General features: G+C 42.5%; 2 protein-coding genes across 5 annotated transcripts in view; one reads left to right on the top strand and one right to left on the bottom strand.

The window, feature by feature from the left end:
* strap (serine/threonine kinase receptor associated protein) lies at nt 1-11548 on the bottom strand. Of its 3 annotated transcripts, none has more exons than XM_006808352.3 (10): nt 11399-11548; nt 10247-10440; nt 9108-9243; nt 6292-6373; nt 3381-3453; nt 2672-2771; nt 2448-2585; nt 2156-2292; nt 1132-1281; nt 1-686 (listed from the first exon to the last, which is right to left on the bottom strand). In XM_006808352.3, the coding sequence occupies exons 2-10, from the start codon at nt 10356-10358 to the stop codon at nt 625-627; spliced, it is 990 nt and encodes a 329-aa protein (XP_006808415.1). In that variant the 5' UTR covers nt 10359-10440; nt 11399-11548; the 3' UTR covers nt 1-624. The 3 variants fall into 3 exon arrangements, with proteins under 3 accessions (XP_006808415.1, XP_035771499.1, XP_087708831.1); XM_035915606.2 differs by lacking the exon at nt 11399-11548 and adding an exon at nt 10572-10707; XM_087852705.1 differs by lacking the exon at nt 11399-11548 and having other exon boundaries at nt 10247-10701.
* LOC102779622 (protein bicaudal D homolog 1-like) overlaps nt 11306-26264 on the top strand; it is a 27895-nt gene continuing 12936 nt past the window's right edge. The window contains exons 1-5 of one of the 2 annotated variants that reach the window (XM_035915604.2): nt 11306-11990; nt 18286-18498; nt 20181-20336; nt 23943-24247; nt 24498-24672. In XM_035915604.2, the coding sequence (XP_035771497.2) occupies nt 11772-11990; nt 18286-18498; nt 20181-20336; nt 23943-24247; nt 24498-24672 (1068 nt within the window). In that variant the 5' untranslated portion in view covers nt 11306-11771. The remainder of the gene's footprint in view (nt 11991-18285; nt 18499-20180; nt 20337-23942; nt 24248-24497; nt 24673-26264) is intronic. The other variant, XM_006808350.3, reaches the window with a different exon arrangement.

Here is a 26264-nt window from a genome sequence, read left to right on the forward strand (position 1 = left end):
TTTTTCTTTGTGCATTACTTTCAAATAAAAGCGTAATGCTCCGTTTATTTCATCACTGTGCACAAATGAAGACAGAAACCAAACAAGAAATAATTTCCTCTCCTTTGTCACAAAACAATATTAGCTTTGATTTGGACACTTTAGAACAACTTTAGATACTCAAGCAAAACACTGTAAAATACTCAAAGCAATGCTTCTTTAAGAAATGAAAGCCTCAGAACTTGAGCACTAACTCATTTATTCCTGTAACCATGAACAGAAAACAAGCCTTGGTCCAGCTCATCAAACACCTCAACACTGAAACCAAAACCGATGATGATGATGACGATGACGTTGTGCAGTTTGGGGTTGGCAGCTCTACATTAAAGAAGTTAGAGGACAGACAGAAGTGGGCTGATCAGAGAGAAAGCAGGCAGCAACGAGCTCTCACTCACAGCTCTACTGCTTCCCTCTGCAGCCCATGCTGTCCATGGACTGTCGGTGTGCAGGTGAGTGGGTGTGTGGACTGATGCTGTGACAGACAGGCCAGTCTTAGTATCCACATCAGTTCTGATGGATGAAAATGCTCTGGACTTGGCTCCTTTTGTGGATCTCGTTGAGGCTCCAGAAGGCGACGCCCTCTCCTCAGGCTTTGATCTCAGGGGTGGAGGTGTACAGCTGCTCAGGGTTCTCACTCCCCAGGTCCTCTGAGAAGGAAGTGAAGAACAATGTGATACATGACAGTGTAATATCATCATATATATATAATCATGAAATCATACTATGTTCTGTAAATATACACACACAAACATCTTACATGCTGCCACAGTTTAAACTCGAGTATTTTCCACGTGGTCAGGACATGGTTTGAAAAAATGTGCTACGCTGTGGTATAACATATGGATAGTTCACAGAGCTCTGAGGTCAGCAGCAGCACCGCCTCACAACCTTTGTCTCTTGTGCATATACAGTGCACAACACCACACAACTGAAACACAGTGTTGTCAAAGACTGCTTTGTATTGCTCTAATCTTTATAAAAACTTTTCATTCATTCATTCAGCATGACTGTCATTACAGTAACAGTGCAACAGTGTAACAGAATCCAGATGAAAGCATGAACACGTGTCATCAGTTCAGAGTTCAGACTTACCAGGAAGGACACACTTCCACAGGCCGTAGGTTTTTCCCACCGCTGTCTGCCACAGTCGGAGCGTGCCGTCCTCCGAGCCGCTCGCGTACAGCTCCCCGTCAGGACTGAAGCGAACACAGTGCACCGGACCAAAGTGCCCCTTGTAGGATTCTGCAGACACATGAGCAGCAGCACCATCAGTTTCCGATTGGTCAGTTACTCCTTTATGTTTTCATGGACCAAAGAATCAGGGTTTAAACTTCTTTTTTTTTTTTACATTTACAGATAAGTAAGTAGATCCTGTTATGAAATGAGCTGAGCAGGTCAAACAGCGAGTTTAAAAAAACAAACAAAAAAACCCTCTCTCTCTCTAGTGACATCATAGTGAAGCAGAACAAACGTTGGGATGATATGTGAAACCGAAATGAAAACAGAACCTCGTGAACCCAGATGTTTTTAATTAGTCTCCTGCACCAGCACGCTGGCAACACATGTTTTTCATTATGCTCATTTTGAATTTGATGGCAGCAACACATTGGCAGCAAAAGACTGAAAGAAAAAGAAAAAAAAGCTTGTGGAATGTTCTGGTCAGGAACACGAGTGGGAATGAAAAGATCATTTCTGTTAGAGAGCCAGATGTTCACATTCAGTAAAATCTGCATCATGTACAGACTAAGACAATCTGGTGACGTCTCTGTGTGCAAGGGACAAGGCCAGACATAAGTATTGGATAGCTGAGACGTTCAGGGCTCAGCGGAAAAGTGAGAAAAGTCAGCAGCTGCTCCCCTCAGCAGTTAAAAGAAGCGAGGATGGTGCACAGGGGGAAACACAGCCCTGTCCTCTCTTCCACAGTTCTGTGGCTGCCATCAAATTCAAAATAGACGGTTTGCTCAGTGTGATTATTTGATACGTTTCCTAGGTTCTGTTGTGAATAAAATCTGAGTTTGACTTGCATTTATTCTGTATTGACAGGTTCTGTTTCTAATTTCATTAAAGGAGTCAGACTGCTCCTCTTCATGACACAATGGAGCACTCTGCTGCTCACCCAGCTCTTCCTTAGTGCTGTAGTCAAACTTGTAGAGCTTGAAGTCGTCACCACCGGCAACAAAGAAGTCCTTCTCTGGATGCAGGGAAGCTGAGTTGATAGGAGCGGGGGCCTCCACAGTCTTGATCAATTCCAAGCTTGAAAATATTAATAAAAATAGAAAAAAAATTTACTTTATAAATGATGAATGCTTACTCAATAACAAAGTCAGTAATAATGTCATGCATGCAGGATGCCCTCTGTTTTATACATGTCACTCATTGACAATAAACGGGTGTGGCTGCAGGCTGACCTCAGAGCGTTGTAGAAAGCGATGGTCTTTCCATACGTGATCACAAGAATCTGTCCATCAGCTACGTACTCCATGCTGCTCACGGACGTGTCAAAGGTCAGTGTTTTCACCTCCTCCATGGAGCTCCTGTCCCACAGCCTACACACATGAACAGAGTGGTTGCTATGTCTACTGTCAGAAATGAGAGGTAAGATGGGTGAGGGCGTGTGTCACAGTGCACTGACCGGATGGTTTTGTCGTCAGCAGCAGAGAGGATCTGCTGGTCATTGTTGCACCACAGAGCCTTTTTTATGGCCGATGTGTGGCCTGAAATCTCCTGTGGAGCTGACGGGGACACAGAAGCAACAGCCAGAAACATTACATCACACCCAGAATCACTTCCTCCTGGTTTAGTGCCTCAGCAAACATATCACATTGCAGGCTACCTCTACATCTGCCATGGCTCAACCTTTGACCTTCAGGGCATAAAATTTCATAACTGCATTTGCTTCTTTGGGGCATATTTAGGTTTTGACGTGTCCAGGATTATCTGTGCGGTCACAGTGAGCTGTGAACTGCTCCAAGCTGTGCTGACAGTAACCATCTGCTCACTGTAATCAAGTGATCGATGAAGGCAACTTCCTCCACCAGCACAGACGGCACCTTGTCCATGAGTTACCATAGTCACACCCGCTGCTGTGGAAGTTTTCACAATAAACTGTTACATTGTATATAATTATTTACACTTGATGAATTTGTCAGCTTCATCTCAAAAGAGTGATCATGCAAATCATTTTGTGATGCTGCCGGCTGCTGTATAACCACCCACAGAGCTCTGCAGTACATGTAGCAAGTGGCTATTAATGGTCTAGCGACAGTACATATGGATAAGTGGGAGCATGTACTGGTCATATGGTCCCACATACACGTGTGTGCATGAGCGTGTCCACTTACCTGCTTCAGGGCTGCTCAGGTCATAGATACGCAGCAGTTTGTCGTTACCTCCAGTTAGCAGGCAGTTGCTGTCCTGTCAAAAAGAGGCACATATTCATGGGAGGCTCTTCACTCCCACCCAACAAGCACAGAGAGTAAAGCTGGATTTATAATCCTGCACATGTGTCAATTTGCAAACAGTTTTCAGTTGGAAGAGGAGTGAGCGTGTGGGCGCTTGTCACCCATGTGAGCCATGCTACCGAATGTTGATTGGTTGATAAGTGAGCCGGAATAGAGCAGGAAGCTATAGCAGAGTTCACTGAGGACGAGGCAAAACGCAAAAAACAAGCTCAAAAAACAAATCATGAAAAGCACAGAGAGTGACACATTTCATCGTTTCACTGGAGGTACAGGCAGGCAAGCTGCCCAAAAACGAATTCCTGACATTTTTCAGTGACTGACATGGAAGAGGATACCGGAGTCTGCAAAGCTTTACGTTTTCATGTTGTCTTTGAACAGTCTGGATGAGATTTGGATGGTTTGTTGTAAAATGTGAGGAATGTGCGAGTGTCTTTCCAGGACTCTGTGAGGAGTCTGAGATTCCACAGTGAGTTTGTTCCACAGACTTGTGAGCGCTATAGTGCAGTTATGGCTGTAAAGGCCAGGGCGTGGTCTGCAGAGGCACTTTTCTCCTCCTCCTCCTCCTCTCACAGTCTTTGGAGCTGCTGCTGTGATTGTGAAACTGCTGAGATCCCACTGAGGCTCAGACACAGGAGCTTGCCTCTCCATATCTCCCACTTTGTCAACCAGTATCCAAACTTCATCACTGAATCCCTCTCATTTTCTGTGGGTTCTCTACCTTGTTTGTGTGTGTGTTTGTATAATATTTATTTTTTCACTTTGAAAGTGAAGTTTTTGTGGGTAAACACTTGCTCTGAGTTCTTTAAGTGTGGTGCTTTATTCAAAATTCATGGTGCCCCAAATGTGTCCATCTGCGTACACTATTCCAGAGTTCACCAGGAGTGGGAGAACTTCTAAGTGATTCTTAAGGTGTTTTCACAGCTGTGCGCTTAGTTCATTTAAATCAACGTGATTCACCCCCAATCAGAACCAACTACCCAAACCTGTACATTACAAGCTTGAGCTAAAAAAAAAGGTTGTGTAGCCATCTCCTGATGATTGCTCAATCATCCAGGTAAGAAAATCCCACAAACGTTTTCAGTGGGAGAAACGTTTTTTCAGACTGATGAACAGAATGCTTTGTATTCTGGGATGGAACAAGGTACTACAGTTGTGCAAAGGTCTGTACGGGCTAGAAGCTACCTGTGAAATGAATGTAAATTCTCCAAGTTTTCCAATAATAAACAACACAGCACTTTCTTCCATCCCAGACACATCTAGCCAATGAGCAGACTGAACATTCTCACGCGGTTTGTAGTGCTGCATTTTGGCTCGCTTAGGGTTCACTTTTTCACTTGTTGTGAAAACAAATCAAATCACAGCGAAAAGCTACAAGTTTGCAAACTCATCAAACAATTCAAACCAGAGGAAAACAACTATATGTGAGAAAACACCTCACGCACTACAATAGGTCATCCAGCTAATCTGTTTGCTTTTGAAGGCAACACGATAACATGTATCCAGTGAATCTTTGCAAACAGCATATTTAACTAATATTTATTACAAGGCACTGCATGCATGCCATTGTAACTGGAGCTGAGCACTGCTAAAGCTTTGGCCCTAGAATCACTACGGACATGCAGGCTCAAATGTTTACATCTGATCACTTAACCCTTTAAGACCTACCATAGAACCAAGTCCGACAGAGCTATTATATTTTTACATGCTGTGGAGCCATTTTTGGGAGCATTTCAAGTTGCTATACATCAATACAACCATTACAGCCTAGATATTAATAATATGTCTGAATTAAGTGCATAGTAATTACATAAATTGCAAAAAAGTGCAATAAACTACAAAAAAATTGAAAATTGTTTTTGTTTTTTTAACATATATTTCTAGTTAGAGAACTTTAAGAGGCTTATCCCTCAAAACTGTAAATACAAAAAAGTTGCACAAAATAGTTTCCCACCACAGGAAATTTATTTTGAGTGTCTTCATAGTTTTATTTTTGAAATACACCAATTTTTATATACTGCAGGAAAAACGAAAATAAATATTATAATGCAAATTTGCAAAAAAGCAGCATATGCATCAAAATAAACTATTTCCAGCAGTGCAATATGAGTCCTAAGCATCCCAGAAACTATTCAGAAAAGTATAGAGTCAAACATAACTTTTAAAAACACCAGTATAGGCTAATGAGGCCTTGATGGTAAAAAAACTACATTTCCGCGAAAATGACGTCACTTCCGGTTTCAGGCAGGTCATGGCGGACATGCGATAGTTCACGCTGATGGACGTAGGAAGTGTTACAAACAGCTGATCGGATCGGCAAAGCGTGTTTCTGGAATATTATGTTTTTGTTGCTGCAAGTGCTTTTTATGCAGTTTTTGCAAAGCTATATGTGGAAGGAAACTGTGACCGAGGACAAGCTGATGGCATAAGATGTAAGTACAACTCCTCCGGTTTCATATGCAAAAAAAATTATTGTGCTAGCTTACGTGGTTGCAGAGCTACCGGGATTTAAAAATAGTTACGCAAAACGGAGCGTGCCCGCTCCCACCGGTTTTAAAGGGTTAAATCTTTTACTAAATGGTGATTTGAACTTGAGCAGGCCAGGGCCTGTTAACTTCTGGTTAGTGATCAACATTGACAAAGAACTTGTTTCACAGCACTGACTGGACTAAAATGTTACCTTATCAACTATATTCTGTTCTTGGTGAAAGGTGTGCATCAATTTAAACCCACAAGTAGAGAAACACATACAATACATCAGTCTTTTAAGGAGCACATGATGAAGTGCACTGACCTGAGTAAAGCTGACAGTTTTCACAATGTGTTTGTGTGCCAGAGACAGGACCTCATCTCCACTCACTGCATCCCACACCTTTCTGCAAAAGTCCACAAGGGAGCTGTTAACAGTGACCTCACACTGTGTGTGAGTGTGTGTGTGTGTCAGTGTAATATGTGTGAATGCAGAGGTTGCTTTATATAAGAGACAAAGTCAGAAGACACATATACAGTGGGGCAAAAAAGTATTTAGTCAGCCACCGATTGTGCAAGTTCCCCCACTTAAAATGATGACAGAGGTCAGTAATTTGCACCAGAGGTACACTTCAACTGTGAGAGACAGAATGTGAAAAAAAAATCCATGAATTCACATGGTAGGATTTGTAAAGAATTTATTCGTAAATCAGGGTGGAAAATAAGTATTTGGTCACCTCAAACAAGGAAAATCCCTGGCTCTCACAGACCTGTAACGTCTTCTGTAAGAAGCTTTTCTGTCCCCCACTCGTTACCTGTATGAATGGCACCTGTTTGACCTCATCATCTGTATAAAAGACACCTGTCCACAGCCTCAACCAGTCAGACTCCAAACTCCGCCATGGCCAAGACCAAAGAGCTTTCGAAGGACACCAGGAAAAGAATTGTAGACCTGCACCAGACTGGGAAGAGTGAATCTACAATAGGCAAGCAGCTTGGTGTGAAAAAAATCAACTGTGGGAGCAATCATCAGAAAATGGAAGACATACAAGACCACTGATAATCTCCCTCGATCTGGGGCTCCACGCAAGATCTCATCCCGTGGGGTCAAAATGATCATGAGAACGGTGAGCAAAGATCCCAGAACCACACGGGGGGACCTGGTGAATGACCTGCAGAGAGCTGGGACCAAAGTAACAAAGGTCACCATCAGTAACACACTACAACGGCAGGGAATCAAATCCCGCAGTGCCAGACGTGTTCCGCTGCTGAAGCCAGTGCATGTCCAGGCCCGTCTGAAGTTTGCCAGAGAGCACATGGATGATACAGCAGAGGATTGGGAGAATGTCATGTGGTCAGATGAAACCAAAGTAGAACTTTTTGGTATAAACTCAACTCGTCGTGTTTGGAGGAAGAAGAATACTGAGTTGCATCCCAAGAACACCATACCTACTGTGAAGCATGGGGGTGGAAACATCATGCTATGGGGCTGTTTTTCTGCCAAGGGGACAGGACGACTGATCCGTGTTAAGGACAGAATGAATGGGGCCAAGTATCGTGAGATTTTGAGCCAAAACCTCCTTCCATCAGTGAGAACTTTGAAGATAAAACGAGGCTGGGTCTTCCAACATGACAATGATCCAAAACACACCGCCCGGGCAACAAAGGAGTGGCTCCGTAAGAAGCATTTGAAAGTCCTGGAGTGGCCTAGCCAGTCTCCAGACCTCAACCCCATAGAAAATCTGTGGCGGGAGTTGAAAGTCCGTGTTGCTCGGCGACAGCCCCAAAACATCACTGCTCTTGAGAAGATCTGCATGGAGGAATGGGCCAAAATACCAGCTACTGTGTGTGCAAACCTGGTAAAGACCTATGGTAAACGTTTGACCTCTGTTATTGCCAACAAAGGTTATGTTACAAAGTATTGAGTTGTATTTTTGTTATTGACCAAATACTTATTTTCCACCCTGATTTACGAATAAATTCTTTACAAATCCTACCATGTGAATTCATGGATCTTTTTTTCACATTCTGTCTCTCACAGTTGAAGTGTACCTCTGGTGCAAATTACTGACCTCTGTCATCATTTTAAGTGGGGGAACTTGCACAATCGGTGGCTGACTAAATACTTTTTTGCCCCACTGTATGCAGAAAACTCATTCAAAGCTCAGTGTGCAAAACTGTTTCCTCTGTGACATACATGTGATAGAACAAGTCAGAGCCTCGTCTTACAAATCAGTGAGAATGATGGGTACATCAATATATTGGCTTATAACAGACTCTTGGAAAATAAGACAACATTTAGCAGGACTAAAGATTTAGCTGTTGTGTCACTGAATGTTGGCACTAGCTAAAAGTCTTAATGTTGAATAGCAGAATTGTCCTTGCTTTGCTGGAAAAGAGGGATAGATAAGAATGAAATAATAGGCGCAGCAGGATATTCTAATAAAAATGGTTTTACTTGATTCAGTGTAAAGCTTGCCATGGGGCAACCATGGGGTGCTGGGGGTTGGGAAGCGCATCTGTGACCGGAAGGTTGCCGGTTCGATCCCCGGGCTCTCTGTCCTGGTTGTTGTGTCCTTGGGCAAGACACTTCCTACCGCCTACTGGTAATGGCCAGGGGGGCCGATGGCACGATATGGCAGCCTCGCTTCTGTCAGTCTGCCCCAGGGCAGCTGTGGCTACAACTGTAGCTTGCCTCCACCAGTGTGTGAATGCGAGAGTGAATGAATAGTGGCATTGTAAAGTGCTTTGGGTGCCTTGAAAAGCGCTATATAAATCCAATCCATTATTATTATTATTATTCTTAGAAGGATGCTGGGAAAGCAAGGGTCACCATGGTGACCATGTCTATCACAAAGGCATGTGGGCTACGTCACTGCTATAGCCAAGCTAGAAAGGTCCCTGGAGCTTGTACTAGCGCTCACATCTAAGTGATCGATTATCAATACCATAGCATGAAGCAAAACAGCCGTTTAAGGTTATCTTGAAATGAAATGAGACCATATCACACATGAACTGAGGTTTCAGAGTGCATACAACAATACAACACTGCCAATGGGTGCATGACAGATGATCCACAGAGAGGAGCACTGAGGATCACTACCTCTTTCAGGCTAGTTTAGTCTGAGTGTGTGAACTCACGCTGTGAAGTCGGCAGCAGCAGTCGCTGCTTTGGTGGCGTCTGTGTTTAGAGTGGCTCCCCAGACAGCGCCCTTGTGACCCAGAAACGTTCCTATCCAGTCCCCTGTGTCTCCCTGGCGCAACATGGGCTTGCCATCTGATGGAGAGAAGCAGAGAGGATGTGAGCATCACAGTGTAACGGCAGGCGACAGTAAGGATAATCCACAGGTGTCTGCTAGGTCCTGCTGACTGTGTGACAAGCAGGGGTCACTGACTTCTAGGGTGACATTTGATTGTTGCTAGGTAAAATTGGTTGTAAAGAGTTGGTACTGCATTGAAAACCTTGCGGTTGCTTTTTTGCTAGCAGACTGCCACATCACAGTTTGTATGGAACATGCAGACTTGTCTGCAAGCACTTGCCAATTAGTTGCTAAGTGGTAGTGAAAGTTAAGAGTGCAGTGCAAACAAAAAGCAAAAGCTGCATCTTTTGCAATGTGTTGGTTTAACCCTGAAACGGTTAGGCACAACCTGGACACTGAAGGCACACCTTCACTGTTCAGAAAATGTTTGCCTTCAGTTGTAACAGCTTCACTACTGCTCACTTCAATACTGAGTCAGCATCCTCCATGCAAGCTATTAATAAAGGATTATTCCTAAAAGAAAGAAAAAGAAAAAAATGAACTTAACCTAGGAAATCTAGGAATAGGAACACTGTTTGCTCTCAAACGCCATCTTTCTCAGGGTTGTTTAGTTGCAGATCTGTAGCAACTCAGTGACAGGAATACCATCTGACAGCCCAGAGACGATCATTATCTGATCATGGACTTTATCGTTATCTGATCATGTCCTAAACAGGATGTAATCTTTTCTATAGTTTTTCAACAAAGTTGTACAATTCGAGATCAAACTTTAGGAGGAAGGTAAACCATCAGTAGTTAAGCTAGCCGCATGTGCCTCTCTCTCTCTCTCTCAGGCTCACACACATATGCGCACTTAATGACACCAGAAAACAATACAGAGACACAAAGTCAATGAATGGAAGAACATCATGTTTTATAAAGGGCTCATTTCAAAGCCCAACCCGCAACAGACCACGTCCAGAAGTAACACCAGATTCTCACAGGCTACTTTATGTTCATAGTCCTGCCAACACCTCTCACCCTTGCAGGCGCTGATGAGGAAGTATCCATAAGGAGTAATTCCACTGAAGGCCAGGTCCACCACAGGCCGGGTGTGACCGGAGCAGGTGAGGGGAGTCTGTCTCATCGCCATGGTCCTCCGGCCGGCCGGGAGACGGTTCGCACTGATAGAGGAGACGGTTGGATGCTAGCGGCTAGCTAGCAAGCTAGGAAAACTAGCGGAGTAGAAGGAAAACAAGTTAACAAGCTAGCTTTGTAGGTTATGTTCCGTTGGATAGCAGTTAGCTGCTGCTGCTCACACTGTGAATCAGAAAGAATAAACTGTAGGTCTCTCGTACAGCTCTACCTTCCAGCGAAGGAACGGCTACCGTGCTAATAGCTACAACATTGCAACTAACTAGCAACGTGCGACACGGCCAAACAACCATAGAGACGATGATGTTGCCGGTGTGTTACGCCAGTTCCGCTAATCATGATGATAACACTTCCGATGCCTTTCATAGTAAAAGTGTAATCGCTTCTAACGGACATTGATACTTTTTAAATTGAATGAACAAATATTGAATAAAGGTTTCTTCAGCAGTGCTGAGAGAAATTTTGATATCGATCCGTTATCAAGTAAAAACGGACAGTAATGTCCATACCAATACCAATACCTTCCACCCATAAGGCTTATGTGGGGGAGAGCAGTGTGTCATCATTTATTAGACGTATAATTATTAAATGGCGCTTCTATAGTTGAAATGTTCTATAAATATCTATTATTATTATCAATACCTGGGTTGATCTACCCACCACTATTCTTCATGAGCTACCTGTCAGCTCGTTTTCGTTTTCAGACTTTAACTCAGACTTTTCATCGTGTAAAAGACACAGTTAAACGTTGCGACATTGAAGGCATCAAAGCTACTTTGTAAACAGGACATATACTAATATTTCAAACAGAGATTGATTGTTTATTTGTATTACTTATGTATGTAATATTATCACAGGCTGAGCGCACTTCAAGAGCCCGTGAAGGCTCTGAGGCTGTAAAAGACGTGCAGCTGTATGCGAATGCTTTCTAGTTTTTAGTGTTGAGGTACCGGCAGATCTCATACCAGGAATGAAACTATTAAAACTCTTTGTTCCGTTCGCCTCCATAAAACAGAAAGAATGTATTTATACTCTTACCTCCAGAGGGCGCTGCGTGCATGGGATATATTACTGTAAACGCTCAGTGTGCAGCAGGATGACAGGGAGAGAGGAAGGTGCCTTGCTTCACGGCTGCGGGCAGAGATGGCGTCCTGCTGCCGGTGAATAAGCAGAAAAACGAATCAGAGGGAGGAGAGAGAGGAAGCATCTTTCCGAGCATCGCACGGCAGAGGATACTCCCGCTGAGATGGCAGCAGCGCTGTGAAAGCCGTGGATGCTCGCTGGTGCTGTTTGAGTTGCAGGACGTTGGGACTCCCCCAGAGGAGGCGGTGGGGCTTGTTTTCTCCCTCTGGCAGGGCTCTCTGTTCGTCCGCCGCAGGGAAGAGAGGGCAGAGGGAGGGACAGAGGAACGATGGCTGCCGGAGGAGCAGGATGCGGGGATACGGTAGAGGAATATCGGGCCGAGGTGGAGCGCCTGACCCGGGAGCTGGCGGAGGCCAACCGCGAGAAGATACGAGCGGCGGAGTGCGGACTGGCGGTTCTGGAGGAGAACCAGAGCCTGAAGCAGCAGTACGCCGACCTGGAGGCCGAGCAGGAGGCGCTAAGGGTGGAGCTGGAGCAGCTGCAGGAGGTGGGGTCAGCAGGGGTATGACTCCTTACTCGAAATCCATGCACTGGTCTGATTAGCGTGAGGCGTTTCTGACAGCACCTTCTCACCTGCACCCGCTGGAGGATGTTATGAGCTCACAGGGTGGTTCATTAAAAAGCCTGTCTGTGCACACTTCACCTGTAGTCACACCTGCTGGACATGCCAGCTCTTTAGCCAATATGGCTTCAGTTAGCTTGTCAAAGATTAAAGACAGTACTGTAATACAGGCTAGTTGCTTTATGCTCTTTATTTAATCTGTTTTTTAAATCAAGTCATTATATTTCACACACTACAAACTTTCTGAGCAAAATACTAAATTCCTCTCATACACCCACCATTTCTTTATATCATGCTTCCAAGGAGTCTGGTTTTCTTGTCATTTTTAACTGGTTTCAGTAGTTCTTAGCTTTCTCATGGGCTTTTTTGGACAATGGCAGCTTTTCCCACTCATCTTCAGTCCAGTCCTTGTACCTGACGATTTTCAGAGGAATGGTTTTTGTTTTTAAATCCATTTAACACTGACCTATGAATCATTCGAACATGAAAAGACACCCTATGACTACACATAACAGGCAACTTTTCAAAGAACCAGTTTAAATTGTATCTTTAGGGATTTGTATTGCAGGCTGCTGGAAACAAAACACATTATTATTACATGGGCTGGCACTTTTATGGTGCTGTTGTTGAGCACTCACAGGACTTCCTGCTGCAAGTCTCATTTACTCAGTCCCCTACATACGATTCAGTGCTTTAATCTATGCCCAAGCATTTTTTTAACATTCACTCACTCAAATTCCAATAGATGCATCAGGAGCAGCTCAGGGTTCAGTACATTGCCCAAGGCTAATTGTGGGCACAAGTAGGACTGGAGGAGTCAGGAGTCAATCTACTGACCTGCTCCACCACCTGAGCCACACCTGCCCATTTCTTTGTTTGCATCTATGGAAAATGTCTTTAAGAAATAGGAAAAAATCCATCAAAAACAATAATTTTTCAGTATCGCAATGATCCCAAATTGCCACTGCACTAAAAGTATACATGGATAGAAAAGCGCACCGTAGAATACAATCAGTCATGGACAGGCCAGCCCAGAACCCGGACATCAACATTACCAAAAATCTTTTGCATAACTGAGGGAAGCCACTAAATACAGTACAACAACGCTGAAACCTCATAAACCTGTTTGCGTTTGTGTCCACGTAATGAACATGAGATTAGTATTCACTCTCCTTCAATCTCAGGGTAAATCAGAGAGGTCTACATATTAAAGTGTCCTTGGGCAGGATACCAAATCCCCAAATTTCCAGTCCGTCACTGTCTGAGTGGCAACGATGAAGCATTTATGGCAAAGAATAAAGGGCTATATCAATGTGTGAATGTGGCTTTTTGTAGAAAAGCACTTGGAGTGGTCAGTAAGACTAGAAGAGCTTTATATAAATCTCAGTCAACATACCAGATATAGTAGCAGTGTCCAGGCTGGGCGAAATTTCTCCATTTAGAGTTAAAAAACGGTGCAGGCTACACTTCTGGTTGTCCCCTTCTTTTTAAGTTTCAGCTTTGCAACCATACTCCCCACGGACTTTGGTTTTCTTTATGCTAGTTGGCAGGTGGTGCAGTGGTTAGCACTGTTGCCTCCTGGCAAGAACAACCCCAATTTGACTTCACCATCTTTGCATGTGGTGTGGTGGAATTTCCATGTGTTTGTCCAAAGACACGTAATTAACCGGGTTAGGTTAACTGGTGATTAGGTGTTCACTCGTAATCGACTGGTTTCTGTCTCTCTGTGCTAACCCTGCATCAAGCTAGTGGCCTGTCCAGGGTGTACACCGCCTCTCGTGTTATGGTAGCTGGGATAGGCTGCAGCCCCCCGTGACCCTGATAAGGATAAGCAGAAGAGAATGGATGGGCACTGGCCATTTATCGACATGAAACAGCACATTCTGCAAGCCTCAGCTAGGTCATACCATAGAAATGTTGGTAGAGTTTTAAAGAACCATTGGGGCATTTCAACACGTGTAGGTTGTTTGTCTTTCAAGACTTTTATGTACTCAGCTTTACTACTCAATATATTTTATAGAATTATGTAATTCTGCATGGGGTTTTTATCTACACTGGAGCTTAATGGTGATAATGATTCACCTCAAGTGAGTCTCATAGTCAGTCTTAGGGATAATGTTGGGATCGTGTAATTTTTCTGACTTACATTTATTGGAGAGCTACTGTATGCTAACACCAATCCGCCAGTTTGTGAGAATGTGTATGTGTCCATGCGACTCCATTAATTTAGAGAATATTTAGTTTTCTATATGGAATTTCTTAAATTCAAGTGAGCAGGCTACATCTCTACTGCCTCTGTTTCTCTTCTGTCTTCTTTTTAAAAATACACTCAGGACAGAGATGACCTACAGGAGCAGGACTGAATCCATGATTCATTTTTGTGTTTTTTACAGTTTGTCTTGATGCATGCTCAATCATTAGCATGCATCAAGAAATTCTAACCCACTTTGGCAAGGACTGCCTAAATGTGTATGTCAGTATGAGCAAACAGCACGTAAGATGGTGATTACAGGAACCACATGAGATTCAGCCTCAGATGCAGACAGAACAGAATCAACTTTTTGGGATATTGTGCAGTTGTTTTCATTGCTATGAACAGCAACAACTAAGACTAAGTTAGCATGTACTAATAGCAGCACAAGTTACCATTGTGTTTGTTGTCTTTAGGCCGCAAAAAATCATTCTCATGAAATTTTAACTTTTCGGAGCTAATGTTGTTTCCTATGACCGTGATTGAATGAATCCACTCCTAAGTGTTAATTCGGGCCCTCACACATTTTAAAGTTTGTGTTAAGTGGCCCAAGAACACAGGAAACCATCCTGGACCAGGGCATCACTGAGCTTCTGGACAGTCTGAGGTGCAACCTGGCAGTGTCAGATGCAGTGAAATATGACGTCCCTTAGGTGTTCTAGCAGATTTAGGTCAGGCAAGCATGGGGGCCAGTCATTGTCATAAATTCATTCATCCTCCAGGACTGTCTGCATGCTCTCATCTAGGGCTGCAACTATTCATCGAGTAAATAGTATATACATAAATATAAAAATTTTGCATTTATATTTTTGTTTTATTGTTTTTTTTTTCTTAACAGATGTCTTATGTTGGTAAACTTTAAAACATTGCAACTTCTAAAATGGAACCCAATTAGCAGTTCATTCTGAATATTTTTCCCTTTTGAATATTTGATATTACTCATCAAAGGTTGATTCTGTTCATCTGGACGTAGTGTTTTCAGTGGGAGAAACATTTTGTCACTCATCCAAGTGACTTCTTCAGGAGACTTCTGGAGACTGAAGAAGTCACTTTGATGAGTGACGAAACGTTTCTCCCACTGAAAAATGCTACGTCCAGATGAACAGAATCAACCTTAGGAGATTTACTTACCTGGATGATTGAGCATGCATCAAGACACTCATTATTGCTCATCAATAAAACAAAAGTATTTCTTATCTGATTATATAATTCATTGATGGAATAATTGATAGATTATTTGGTTACTAAAATAATTGATAGCTGCAGCCCTAGTCTCATCACATGAGGGTATGCATTGTGCACGATCTGATATCGTCGTGTTGGTGTTGTTCCCAGATCAATATAGTAAATGTTGTTCCAGGATCAACATTGCAAGTGACCAATCAGAATGTTGTGACGTCATACTTTTGCAACTTTGGGAAAAACCGGCGTAAAACAAAAAAAATTTAATTTCACCCGTGAAAATAAATTAGTTGCCTGAATTGTATTTTTTGTCACACTTGACTTTTGATAGAAATGTAATTCCATACTCTTCCTATCGTTTTCCTACGGTGTGCCATAAGGTTCCATTTCGGGGGTTTTACTGTTTCTGTTAAATCTGCTCCCTATGCTGGACATTTTAATCATTGGTATTTGGATGTCATATTTTATAGACCCACATAATACAAACAGGATATCTGTAAGAATATGCACAATGTACAATACTTGCAAAAATCTTCTTATTTATTCTTCAGCACAACCTGAACACTGTCAGGCAGCTTTCTGTGATTTCTGTAAATAACCCTTCAGGAATAAGTGTCCAGGGTTCATTCAGATCTCTTTGATGTTTCTGTCTTTTTCCTTCATTCTCTGTCAAAATGATGCCACGCTGCTTTAACAATGTTGAGGTCTGGGTTCTGGGCAGGGCATTTCATGACTGATGGTGTTCTACTGTGTCCCTTTTCTTCTATGAATGTTTTCATTGCACTGGCAATGTTGTTGATAAGGTGGTGGTTAACAATTTTGCACAGTAGTGTTAAGGTTTTAGGCAAAAAAGTACTATGATGCTAAGAGGGCAGAAACAAACACTGCAGGTCTTTTAATAATCAGCCTGAGTGAATGGGATATGTGACAAGTGAAGCAGAGGGTGTAGCTGATGAGGCTAAAAACAGAAGGAGACCGAGTGCAGTTATCCTCTGTGATGTCATGCAGCCAATGGCACCCCTCCCTTTATAGTCATCAGACACTGCCATCCTTACTCACATAATGTTGTGGGATGGATCCTTTCCCTCTGCAGGTGCTTTGGAAGTCTTTATGCTAGCAAAAATCAGTTAGTAGAAAGTAATTCTCAACCAGGAGGAGCTTTGCTTGAAAATTGCTGAGATATGATTCATTTCAGTGATAGATCGAGACGCTGCGGTGACTTGTTTTTGGCCTCTATTTCTGATCTCTGGCAGTTGTGGAAGGAACAACCAAAACTGAGTTGCTCTTAAAAACAGCCTGGAGGTCTAAATGATGCATGCCTGGACAGGGTTTCAAAGCATCCGCACAAAAATGGAGAGGATGTGATGAATTATTCATTAAGTACGGGCCTATGATGAGTCCAACCCGGTGACAGCTTACTGTAACATATAATGATGTTATCTTGTTAAGCAACCTGAAGAGGTTTGGTCACAGCAAATGCTTAAAAACGACTTATTTTTGCATTCTGAAGTCAAAGTAATTATGATGGAGGCAAAGAAGGTGAGGTAGAGTCATGTGAAGAAGAAAGTAAGGCCTCCTTCACTTTAAGGTTTTATTTAACAGGACTTAATAAGACTTCTGGGCCCAACACTGCGTTTAATAAGGCTTTTGTGTTTTTAACATGTTTTAATGCTTTGTATCTTGTTCTATTTAATCTCAAAAAGCAATACGTGTCATTTAGACCCCATTCCCACAAGACTGCTCATCAAAGTCCTACCATTAATTAATGCTTCAATCTTAAATATCATCAATCTAGAGCTGTAGCTATCAGTTATTTTAGTAATAGCATCACACTCATTTGAACAATTCTTAACAGAGATGGATTGATCTAGGGCTGCAAAGATTTGAATAATTTGAATAGCTTTATTATAAAAAAAATCACTTTTGCAACAAATTGAAATGTGAAGAAAAGTGAACTTCATAGCTGCTCCATCCACTGCCATTTGTTTCATATAGTAAGGGTACAGAAGTAAGGCTGCATTAAAATATACAGAGGAATTGTTAACCTAGTCTGATACAATGTTTAAATTAGGTCACTTGGTGAAGGCTCACGGCAGTAGTTAAACCATTGTCAGAACTCAGCTCAGCGTCAGATACTGTTGACCATAATATTTTATTAAAGTGATTAGAGCATGCCGTAGGTATTACAGGTACTGTGCTGCAATACTCCAATTTGTTCATGTAAATGCAGAATCCTCTTTATACACTAAGGTTAATTATGGAGTTCCACAGGGTTCAGTGCTAGGACCAGTTCTGTTTATATTACATAAGTTTCCTTTAGAAGACATAGCATATACTGATGATACCGAACTTTATCTGCCCATGAAGCCAGATATCAAATACCAATTAGTCAAACTGAAGTAATGTCCTAGAGACAAAAAAGAGCTGTGTGACCTTTTATTTTCTGCTTCTAAATTTAGATAAAACAGACGTTCTTGTACTAGGCCCTAAAAATCTTAGAAATATGGCCACTAATCAGATACTTACTCTGGATGGTAAATAATAAATAGATAGTTAAATGGACCGGTTCTCATGTAGCACTTATCTATTCTATCTGGCATGCATTACCTTGGTCTCTACTAATTGCATTAAAGTACATGAAACAATATAAAAATAAAGGACAAAAAAAATCTTTGAGTTAATCACTCATGTATCATTTATACAAGGTGAAAGGGACTTTCATTTTTGTACATTTCTCCCCAGGTAAAGTCAAGAGAAATAATCCTTTCCCCTCCTGTCCTGTTCCAGGCATTCGGCCAGGCATACTCCACCCAGCGTAAGGTCGCAGAGGACGGGGAGAACAATGAGGAGACACTGTTGCAGGAGTCTGCCACCAAGGAGACCTACTTTAGGGGTCGTCTCCTGGAGCTCCAGTTGGAACTGAATCACAGTCGAGTGGCTGCCTCCAGTGCACAGGCAGACAGCGAGCACCTGAGCAGCCTGCTGCAGGAGCTCAGGGAGGTACGGTACAATCATAAGGTTCTCATATTTATTAGAGACACTTACTCTGGACGTTTAGATTTATGGATAACTTGATAGAGTGTTTTTAAAGTGTCATCAAAATCATGATCATGGCATGTTTAATAAGACTTGAAATTCGATCACATTATCATCAGGGAAGTGACTACTGAGTTCATGGACAAGGGGCTGGAAGGGCTGTTTTCTCAGAGACTTCAGTACAACCAGACTTTAAAAACAGCTTTAAAACCCTTTTACATACAGTCATGACCAAAAGCTTTGAGAATGACTCAAACATTGGTTTTCAGAAAGTTTCCTGCTTCAGTTTTTATGATGGCAATTTGCTATCATTTCATTACTCCAGAATGTTATGAAGAGGGATCTGACGAACTGCAAAGTCTTTCTTTGCCATGAAAATGAACTTGATCCCAAAAAAAGCCTCCACTTCATTTCATCGCTGCCATAAAAGGATCTGTTGAGATCATTTCAATAATCTTCTCGTTAACACAGGCGAAAATGTTGACGAGCACAAGGTTGAAGATCATTATGTCATACTGACTGAATTAGAAAAGCAGACCGGAATTGTTACTAAGATTGCAGGTAAATCAACCATTTATCGGCTCTTTAAGAACTTCAAGGAAAGAGGTTCAGTTGTTGTGAAGAAGGCTTTAGGACGCTCAAGAAAGTCCAGCAACGGCCAGGACTGTTTCCTAAAGATGATTCAGCTGTGAGCTCAGGAATTGCAGCAGGCAGGTGTGAGTGCAACTGCACGCACAGGGAGGCGAAGATTTTTGGAAGATGCCCTGGGTTCAAGAAGGGCAGCAAAGAAGCCACTCTCCCCAAAAAAACATCAGGGACAGACTGATATTCTGCAAAAGGTACACTGAATAGGCTGCTGAGGACTGGGGTGAAGACATTTTCTCTGATGAAGCACTTTTCCAATTGTTTGGGGCATCTGAAAAGGTAGGCGTTACCATCAGTCCTGTCTCGTGCCAACAGTAAAGCATCCTGAGACCATTCATGTGGGGTGCTGCTTCTCATCCAAGGGATTGGGCTGTCTTAGTATTTTGCCAAAGAACACAGCCATGAATAAAGAATGGGACCAAAACATCCTCCAACAGCAACTTCTTCCAACCATCCAACAGTTTGGTGAAGAACAACGCCTTTTCCAGCATGACGGAGCACCGTGCCACAAGGCCAAAGTGATAACTTAAGTGGATTGGGGAACAACGCACTGAAATCTTGGGTCCAGGGCCAGGAAACTCCCCAGACCTTAATCCAATTAAGAACTTGCGATCAATCCTCAAGAGGCAGGTGGACAAACCAAAACCCACTAATTGTGACGAACTCCAAGTGTTGAATATGAAAGAATGGGTTGCCATCAGTCAGGATTTCGCCCAGAAGCTGATTGACAGCATGCCAGGGCCAATTGCAGAGGTCTTGAAAAAGAAGGGACAACATTGCAAATACTCAAAACTTTTGACCACGACTGTATATGAGCTTCATTCTCCATTTTTTTTAAATGTCAGTTTTTCATGGTTTTGTGTGGAGATATACTGTAATCCATCCTTCACCTTCCCTCTTTTAAAAATTTCATCCTGCAAACTCTAAATACTGGTGACATTACCTTCCTTTGTGAGAACTGTGTCATAAGCAGCTCCAGCTCTCATTTTGTGCTGTCTTAGCAGAGCAATGAGATGTTGGAGCTACAGCGGACCCGAATGCGGGAAGAGATCAGAGAATACAAATTCAGAGAGTCACGGCTTCTCCAGGACTACACCGAGCTGGAGGAGGAGAACATCTCTCTGCAGAAACTGGTGTCAACGCTTAAACAGAGTCAGGTACAGACAGTGCTCAAGTAATGTCGTAAAACTGTTTCAAAGTGTATGTATGATGCTGAAGGTCATTAGACTTTAGCGCTCTCTTTGACTTATTAGCTACAGTTACCAGACAGTTATGTTCCCTGCTCCCTGCTCCCTCCCTGCTGGCTCAGCTGTCAATCAAAGGTGTACTTATCTACTAAGAGGTCCAAAAGTTAAAGAAGCACAATTCATCTAAATCAAAGAAAAGATTACCCTTCTATGTCCCTAGCTGCTGCTGACAGCCCTCTGTCTTTCTGTATACTTCTTTTCTGAGTGAACTCTGAGAATCCATCCATTAGTCAGTGTTCTTACCCACTTAACCAGCAACAATTGCAGGGGAGTCAGAAGCCTGTCCCAGCTATATACCAGGTATGCCCACGCAGATGACAATATGTGGTCAGGTTAGAGCAAACAGGTGGAGGGTGGTCCTGGGTCCAAAACTTCCGGGGCCTTTCTGCGTCTGTAGATTTTCTCCTTGTCATCTAGGATTTTCTCACAACAATGGATATAAAAGAAATGAAGCACACAAAGTGATTTAGAATATGGGTGAAGGTGAGATTTCTTCATAATCTCCGATCCATTTCACTTTCCTGTGGAACTTCTAGTTTGACAGGTAAGGCATTAAGATTAGTCAGACGCTGAGCATGTGCAGCATTTCAATATTCATCCACTTTCAGGCCAATGTCTGTGGATTCACTGCATTGTATTATGGAGAATCTTCAATCAGTCAGTCACTCCGGTTGGTTTTTCTACCTGTTCAGTGTTAAATGCCTAGGAGTGGTTCTCCTCATATTTACATCACGATTTTTTTCTGTGGCAGTCTCTGATTTCAGGTCATCCTCTACCTCCCTTACTTACGGTGTCCCTCAAGGTTCGGTTTTGGGGCCTTTATTGTTTTTAATATATCTTCTTCCCCTCCAACATATATTGAGCCCCTTCGAGGACATTTCCCATCACTGTTATGCTGATGAAATTCAGTTATACATTTCTTTTAAGCCCCAAGTCTTGTCTAAGCTCCAGCTTCTGACCGACTGCTTAGATTTGATTAAACGCTGGATGGCTGTTAACTTCCTCCAGCTTAATGAGGGACTGAACTGAACTGAAAACTGAAATAATTGTATGCGCTCCTGACAGATTTTTTTTACCTCAGATAGTGAAAGCCCTTGGTCCTCTTTCAGTGTACGTTAAATCCTCTATCAGGAATTTAGGTGTACTTTTTGACTTGACTCTCACATTGGATGGTCATGATAAATCTCTGGTTCGGTCTTGTTTTTATCATTTAAGAAATGTTGCTAAATGGTTAAGCCCTGTTGCATTTATTTCTTGACATTTGGAATATTGTAAATCACTGTTTGTGTGTCTAAGCACAGGTTTCCTGGAACATCTGCAGGTTGTGCAAAATAATGCAGCTAGGCTTTTGACCAAATCCTCTAAGTATTCACATGTGACACCGTTACTATCTCAGTTACACTGGCTTCCTATTGACTTCAGAGTCCATTTTAAGATCCTGGTTTTGACTTTTAGAGCTTTGCTCTAAGAACTGTGGATTCAGTTGTTGCTTTTAAAAAACAACTCAAAACTCACCTTTATAGAATTGCTTTTGGTTAATTTTTGCCTGTTTATTTTGTCTGTTTTATGTTCTATGACTGGTTATATTGGGTTATATTAATAAAATTTTACTTACTTGTATGTATATCCCAGCTGTGATCTTCTTTTGATTGGTGTGATTACATTTATCTAAACATTTAATAAAACCATAGTAACATAAATTTACAATTGTTTCCATTTAAAGAGGTTTCATATTTTAAAGCGATGTTCAGTATACATACGTTCCATTGGATGAGGAACATTTGTGGACTTTTGACATAAAACTGAATATAATATTTGGGGCTTTTTAATCTTCATTATAATAGGACAGTTGAATGGACAGGAAAGCAAGAACACAGCAAAAGGCCTTGGATTGGACAAATATGTTACTTTAATTTTGTTATAGTTTTATCTGGGGTTTTTTGTTTGTTTGTTTTTAATTGCAATACTGATGAGTCATTTAGTAATTTTGTGGGGATAACACTTTACTCAAGAGAAGTTTTTTTTTCTTTCATTGAAACGGAGCAAATCTAGAAGATACCATCCTGTGCCCAATCAGTCGCTGACTGGTCCGGCGTCCCTCAGCTGGTTCAATAGACTTCCCTCGGAAGTAACCACAGGTTCCAACAGCAAACCATCTGTGTGGGTTACCATGCTTGAATTTGCTTGACAGGAGGCTGGTTCCCTTCTTCCAAGGTCAGGGCCTGTAACAAGAGGTGTTTTTGTGTTTGCTGTGCTGGTGCAAAGGTGAAGGATTGGGATCAGAGATAGAGCCCCTTTCTGGCAACAATCATCATGAGAAATGTCAGCTCTGCCCAACAAAAGTGATAAGCGAGAGATATTGGTGAAAACTCAGAAAGTATACTGTGGTGTAAATGAGACACGGCGGGTCCAGGGATCATAGTTTTGAGCCATTTTATTTAAATCGCATCACATCACACCACAACCCCCGAGTCCCTGTGTTTTAACTCGGCGGGCGTGATTAAGGATGCCGTGCAGGTGCGTTCACCCTCCCTGCACGGCACCACAGGCCACGCCCCGCCACATATACCGTCAGTGCTCACTCATGTTTTTCTGAAACATGGTTGAATCAGTACATCCGAGACCAATGTGGATCTGCCTGGTTTCACCCGCATATGGGAAGATAGCTAGTGGCAAAATAAAAGGTGGGGGCTGGGCTTTATTTGTGAACTGTCAAGGAGAAGATGTTCAGAATACTTTATTGTTCCCTAGGGGATTTATGTTGGTTACAGTGCTCCAGTCCAAACAGTAAGAATAACAGACAATACAGGAAGTAAGAAATAGCACAATATATACATACATATAAGTCACTTACTGATTAATATCTAAATAAGAAAGAAGAGCATGTGCAAAAAGGGTGTAGCTATTGCAGTATACAGTGTGTTAGGTGGATGAGTTGTACAGGGAGATGGCCACAGGCAGGAATGATTTCCTGTGTTGTTCAGTGGTGCTTTTTGGTAATCTCAGTCTCTCACTGAACGTGCTCCTGTGGCTAGCCAGCATGTCATGGAGTGGGAGGAATTATCCAACATTGGCTTTCATCATCTTGGCGCCTCTCCGACACCACCTTAAGAGAGTCCAGCTCCATCCCCACAACATTGCTGGCCTTGCAGATCAGTTTATTGAGTCTGTTAGCATCAGCAACCCTCAATCTACTGTAGCATGTGACCACAGTAACAAAACCTGCTTAGCCTGGTGAGTGATACCAGCAGCAGGAGGAATGTGTTTTTTACAAAGTTGGACCTACTTGTCACTCTGGGCATCAACATGTCTATCTAAGCTTAAGTATGTAAAGCTTAAGTATTTAGGTTTGCAATTGCACAAAATATATGCATAAAGTTTAGAATAAATATATATTGTGTTTACAAACTGTTCAAAGCAATTTTGATTTTAATATATATTAATCACCTAAACAATGTAGCAGTAATTCAAAATAAAGGTTCATACGTTTGAATGTGAATGTCCACTCTTGTTCAGGTGGAGTATGAAGGCCTGAAACATGAGATTAAAGTTCTGGAGGAGGAGACAGAGCTGCTGAACAGCCAGTTACAGGATGCACTGCGTTTGAAGGACATCTCAGACGCCCAGCTGGAGGAGGCGCTGGAGTCTCTGAAGAGTGAGCGCGAGCAGAAGAACCACCTGCGAAGAGAACTTGTTCACCACCTCAGCATGTGTGATGTGGCCTACACTGGGAGTGCAAATCTAATATTCTCCTCAGCACCGCCCAGTGGCACTGCTACCCCAACTACTCTGCTCTCCCCAAACACAGAGGAGCCAACAAGGTGGATATCACACCTACAAACACAGGCACACAGACCTGTCTCCTTGACCCAGTGCATTCAGACTGTAATCTGCAGAAATGGGAGAGTAAGGGGGGGGGGGGGGGGGGGTGCAGCAGTTACTAATTGGTCACTGGCCACAGCTGCTTGTGTTCAAAGGTCGTTGCTTACATGAAGTTGCTTTAAAACTTTTCTTCTTACTGTTATTGACACTATAGCTTGTGACAAGGCACTTTCTGCTCTAATCTGCCAGATGTAACGGTCACCTTCAGAGTGGCTCAGGACCAGTGACGGCTGTGGGCTCAGCGCTCAGGGCTAATGGAGAGTGCAGAAGGCAGTGTCTGAAAACTGAGGGGGCCGCCACATCAGACCTCCTTACTGAGATGAACCTGACAGAGATTCAGAAGCTCAAGCAGCAGCTGATAGCGGTAAGTTCCAATGATATCATCCTGACATGTAGACCGAGGAAGACAGTCAGTTTAATAAATGTAATAGTTTATGTCAAAGTAAATTAATTTACTTCTACAACCACACCCAATCTGCTTCACATTACCAGCAGTGAGTCAGACTGCTTCGTCACCAGTTCAGTTCAAGGCATTTAGGAGCAGCCAAGGCATGGACTGTTTGGTGGTCTCAGGATCTCGTCTCTGCTATTTGGAGATGATGGTTCTGTTGGGCTCATCTGCCCCCAGCTTGCACTGGAGTGCTTTGCAGCTGAGTATGAAGCAGGTGTGAAGTACCTCCCAGCACCTCCCAGTTTGAGCCCGTGGTTCAAGACTGGGAAAGCACAAAAATGCACAAATGTAAGGATGTTCGTGAGTGAAGGGTGAATGAAGCAGGAGATAGAAAAAATGAGATCATAGATATAAGCAGAAATTTGCTTCCTCTAAAGTAGGGTGTGTAGCTTAGAGTAGAGCGGCTACTTCCCCTCATAGAGAGAACCAGGATGCCTCCTGAGCATCTCATGGGTGAGGCGTTCTAGGCTAGAAAAGTGGCAGACCCTGAGCATGCTGGAGAGATTTAATGACCCTGGGGGGATTAAACCGAGCACAAAAAGTGTTTATTTAATATGACTAAAAACTGTGAGGATGATAAATAAGCTTTTAAGGAATAATGTAGCATGTACTTTGAATAAAAGTATAAAAAACTAACAACAACAAAAATCAGCTTTTCTTTGGATGACATAACTAATAATGCTTTAAGAAGAAATATATCTGGCTATTATTCCTGTTTTGCTGTTATGACTAGAGATGCACTGATGTCTTCACTCACTTACATGCAAACAGTGTAGCATATGGCTCGCCGCTATGCACAAAATGTGCATGAAACACACCGGTTCATAATTGAAAACTGGAAATCAGTGCATCTCTAAGTGTGATTCTCAAAGTAAATTATTCTTGTGGTCCCCAAGAAGCCCAGTTAGTAAGAATGTGTGTGAAATATATCAGTGAGATAAGGGCTAGGCTAACAGCTAACGTCCACCTACACTTTAGCCACCAACAGCTAGTGGCTTCCAGGTTGCAGCTTGCTGCTTCTGGGTTTGTTTGCACAGTTGCTGATGAACTTTAGTCTGAATTAGTGCTGGACAATCTCATTCTGCTGCCAGACAAGGAAACATTTCTAGGTGTCGCTTAGATGATGATGGTGTCAAACATGGACATAAGTATACACGGTCTTGGCGGCATGTACAGGCTCAGAACAGTTTCTTCCTGAACAGGTTCTAATTCACATCTTCACATCAGTAGCAGCGTAATCTTTGGTTTCCCCCTTTTAATATGTTTAGATATTAAAACGATTTTTTCCAGAAGATGGTCAGATTGTGATATCTGTGCTACTGTCACTGAATTGCTTCCCATTTAAATGTCGTGTTTTTATTTTCATTTAAACAGCCTCTCAGCTTCTTCAGAAATGGGATTGTGGTTGCACCTCTTCTTGTCTTTTTACTTTCTTACAACAATTATGTTGACATCACTGTAACCTCAGAAACTGCAGTTTATTAAGTCGCGCGGGATACGGCTTT

The sequence above is a fragment of the Neolamprologus brichardi genome, chromosome 15 (assembly GCF_056152115.1).
Source record: "Neolamprologus brichardi isolate AB-2024 chromosome 15, ASM5615211v1, whole genome shotgun sequence".
NCBI lineage: Eukaryota > Metazoa > Chordata > Actinopteri > Cichliformes > Cichlidae > Neolamprologus > Neolamprologus brichardi.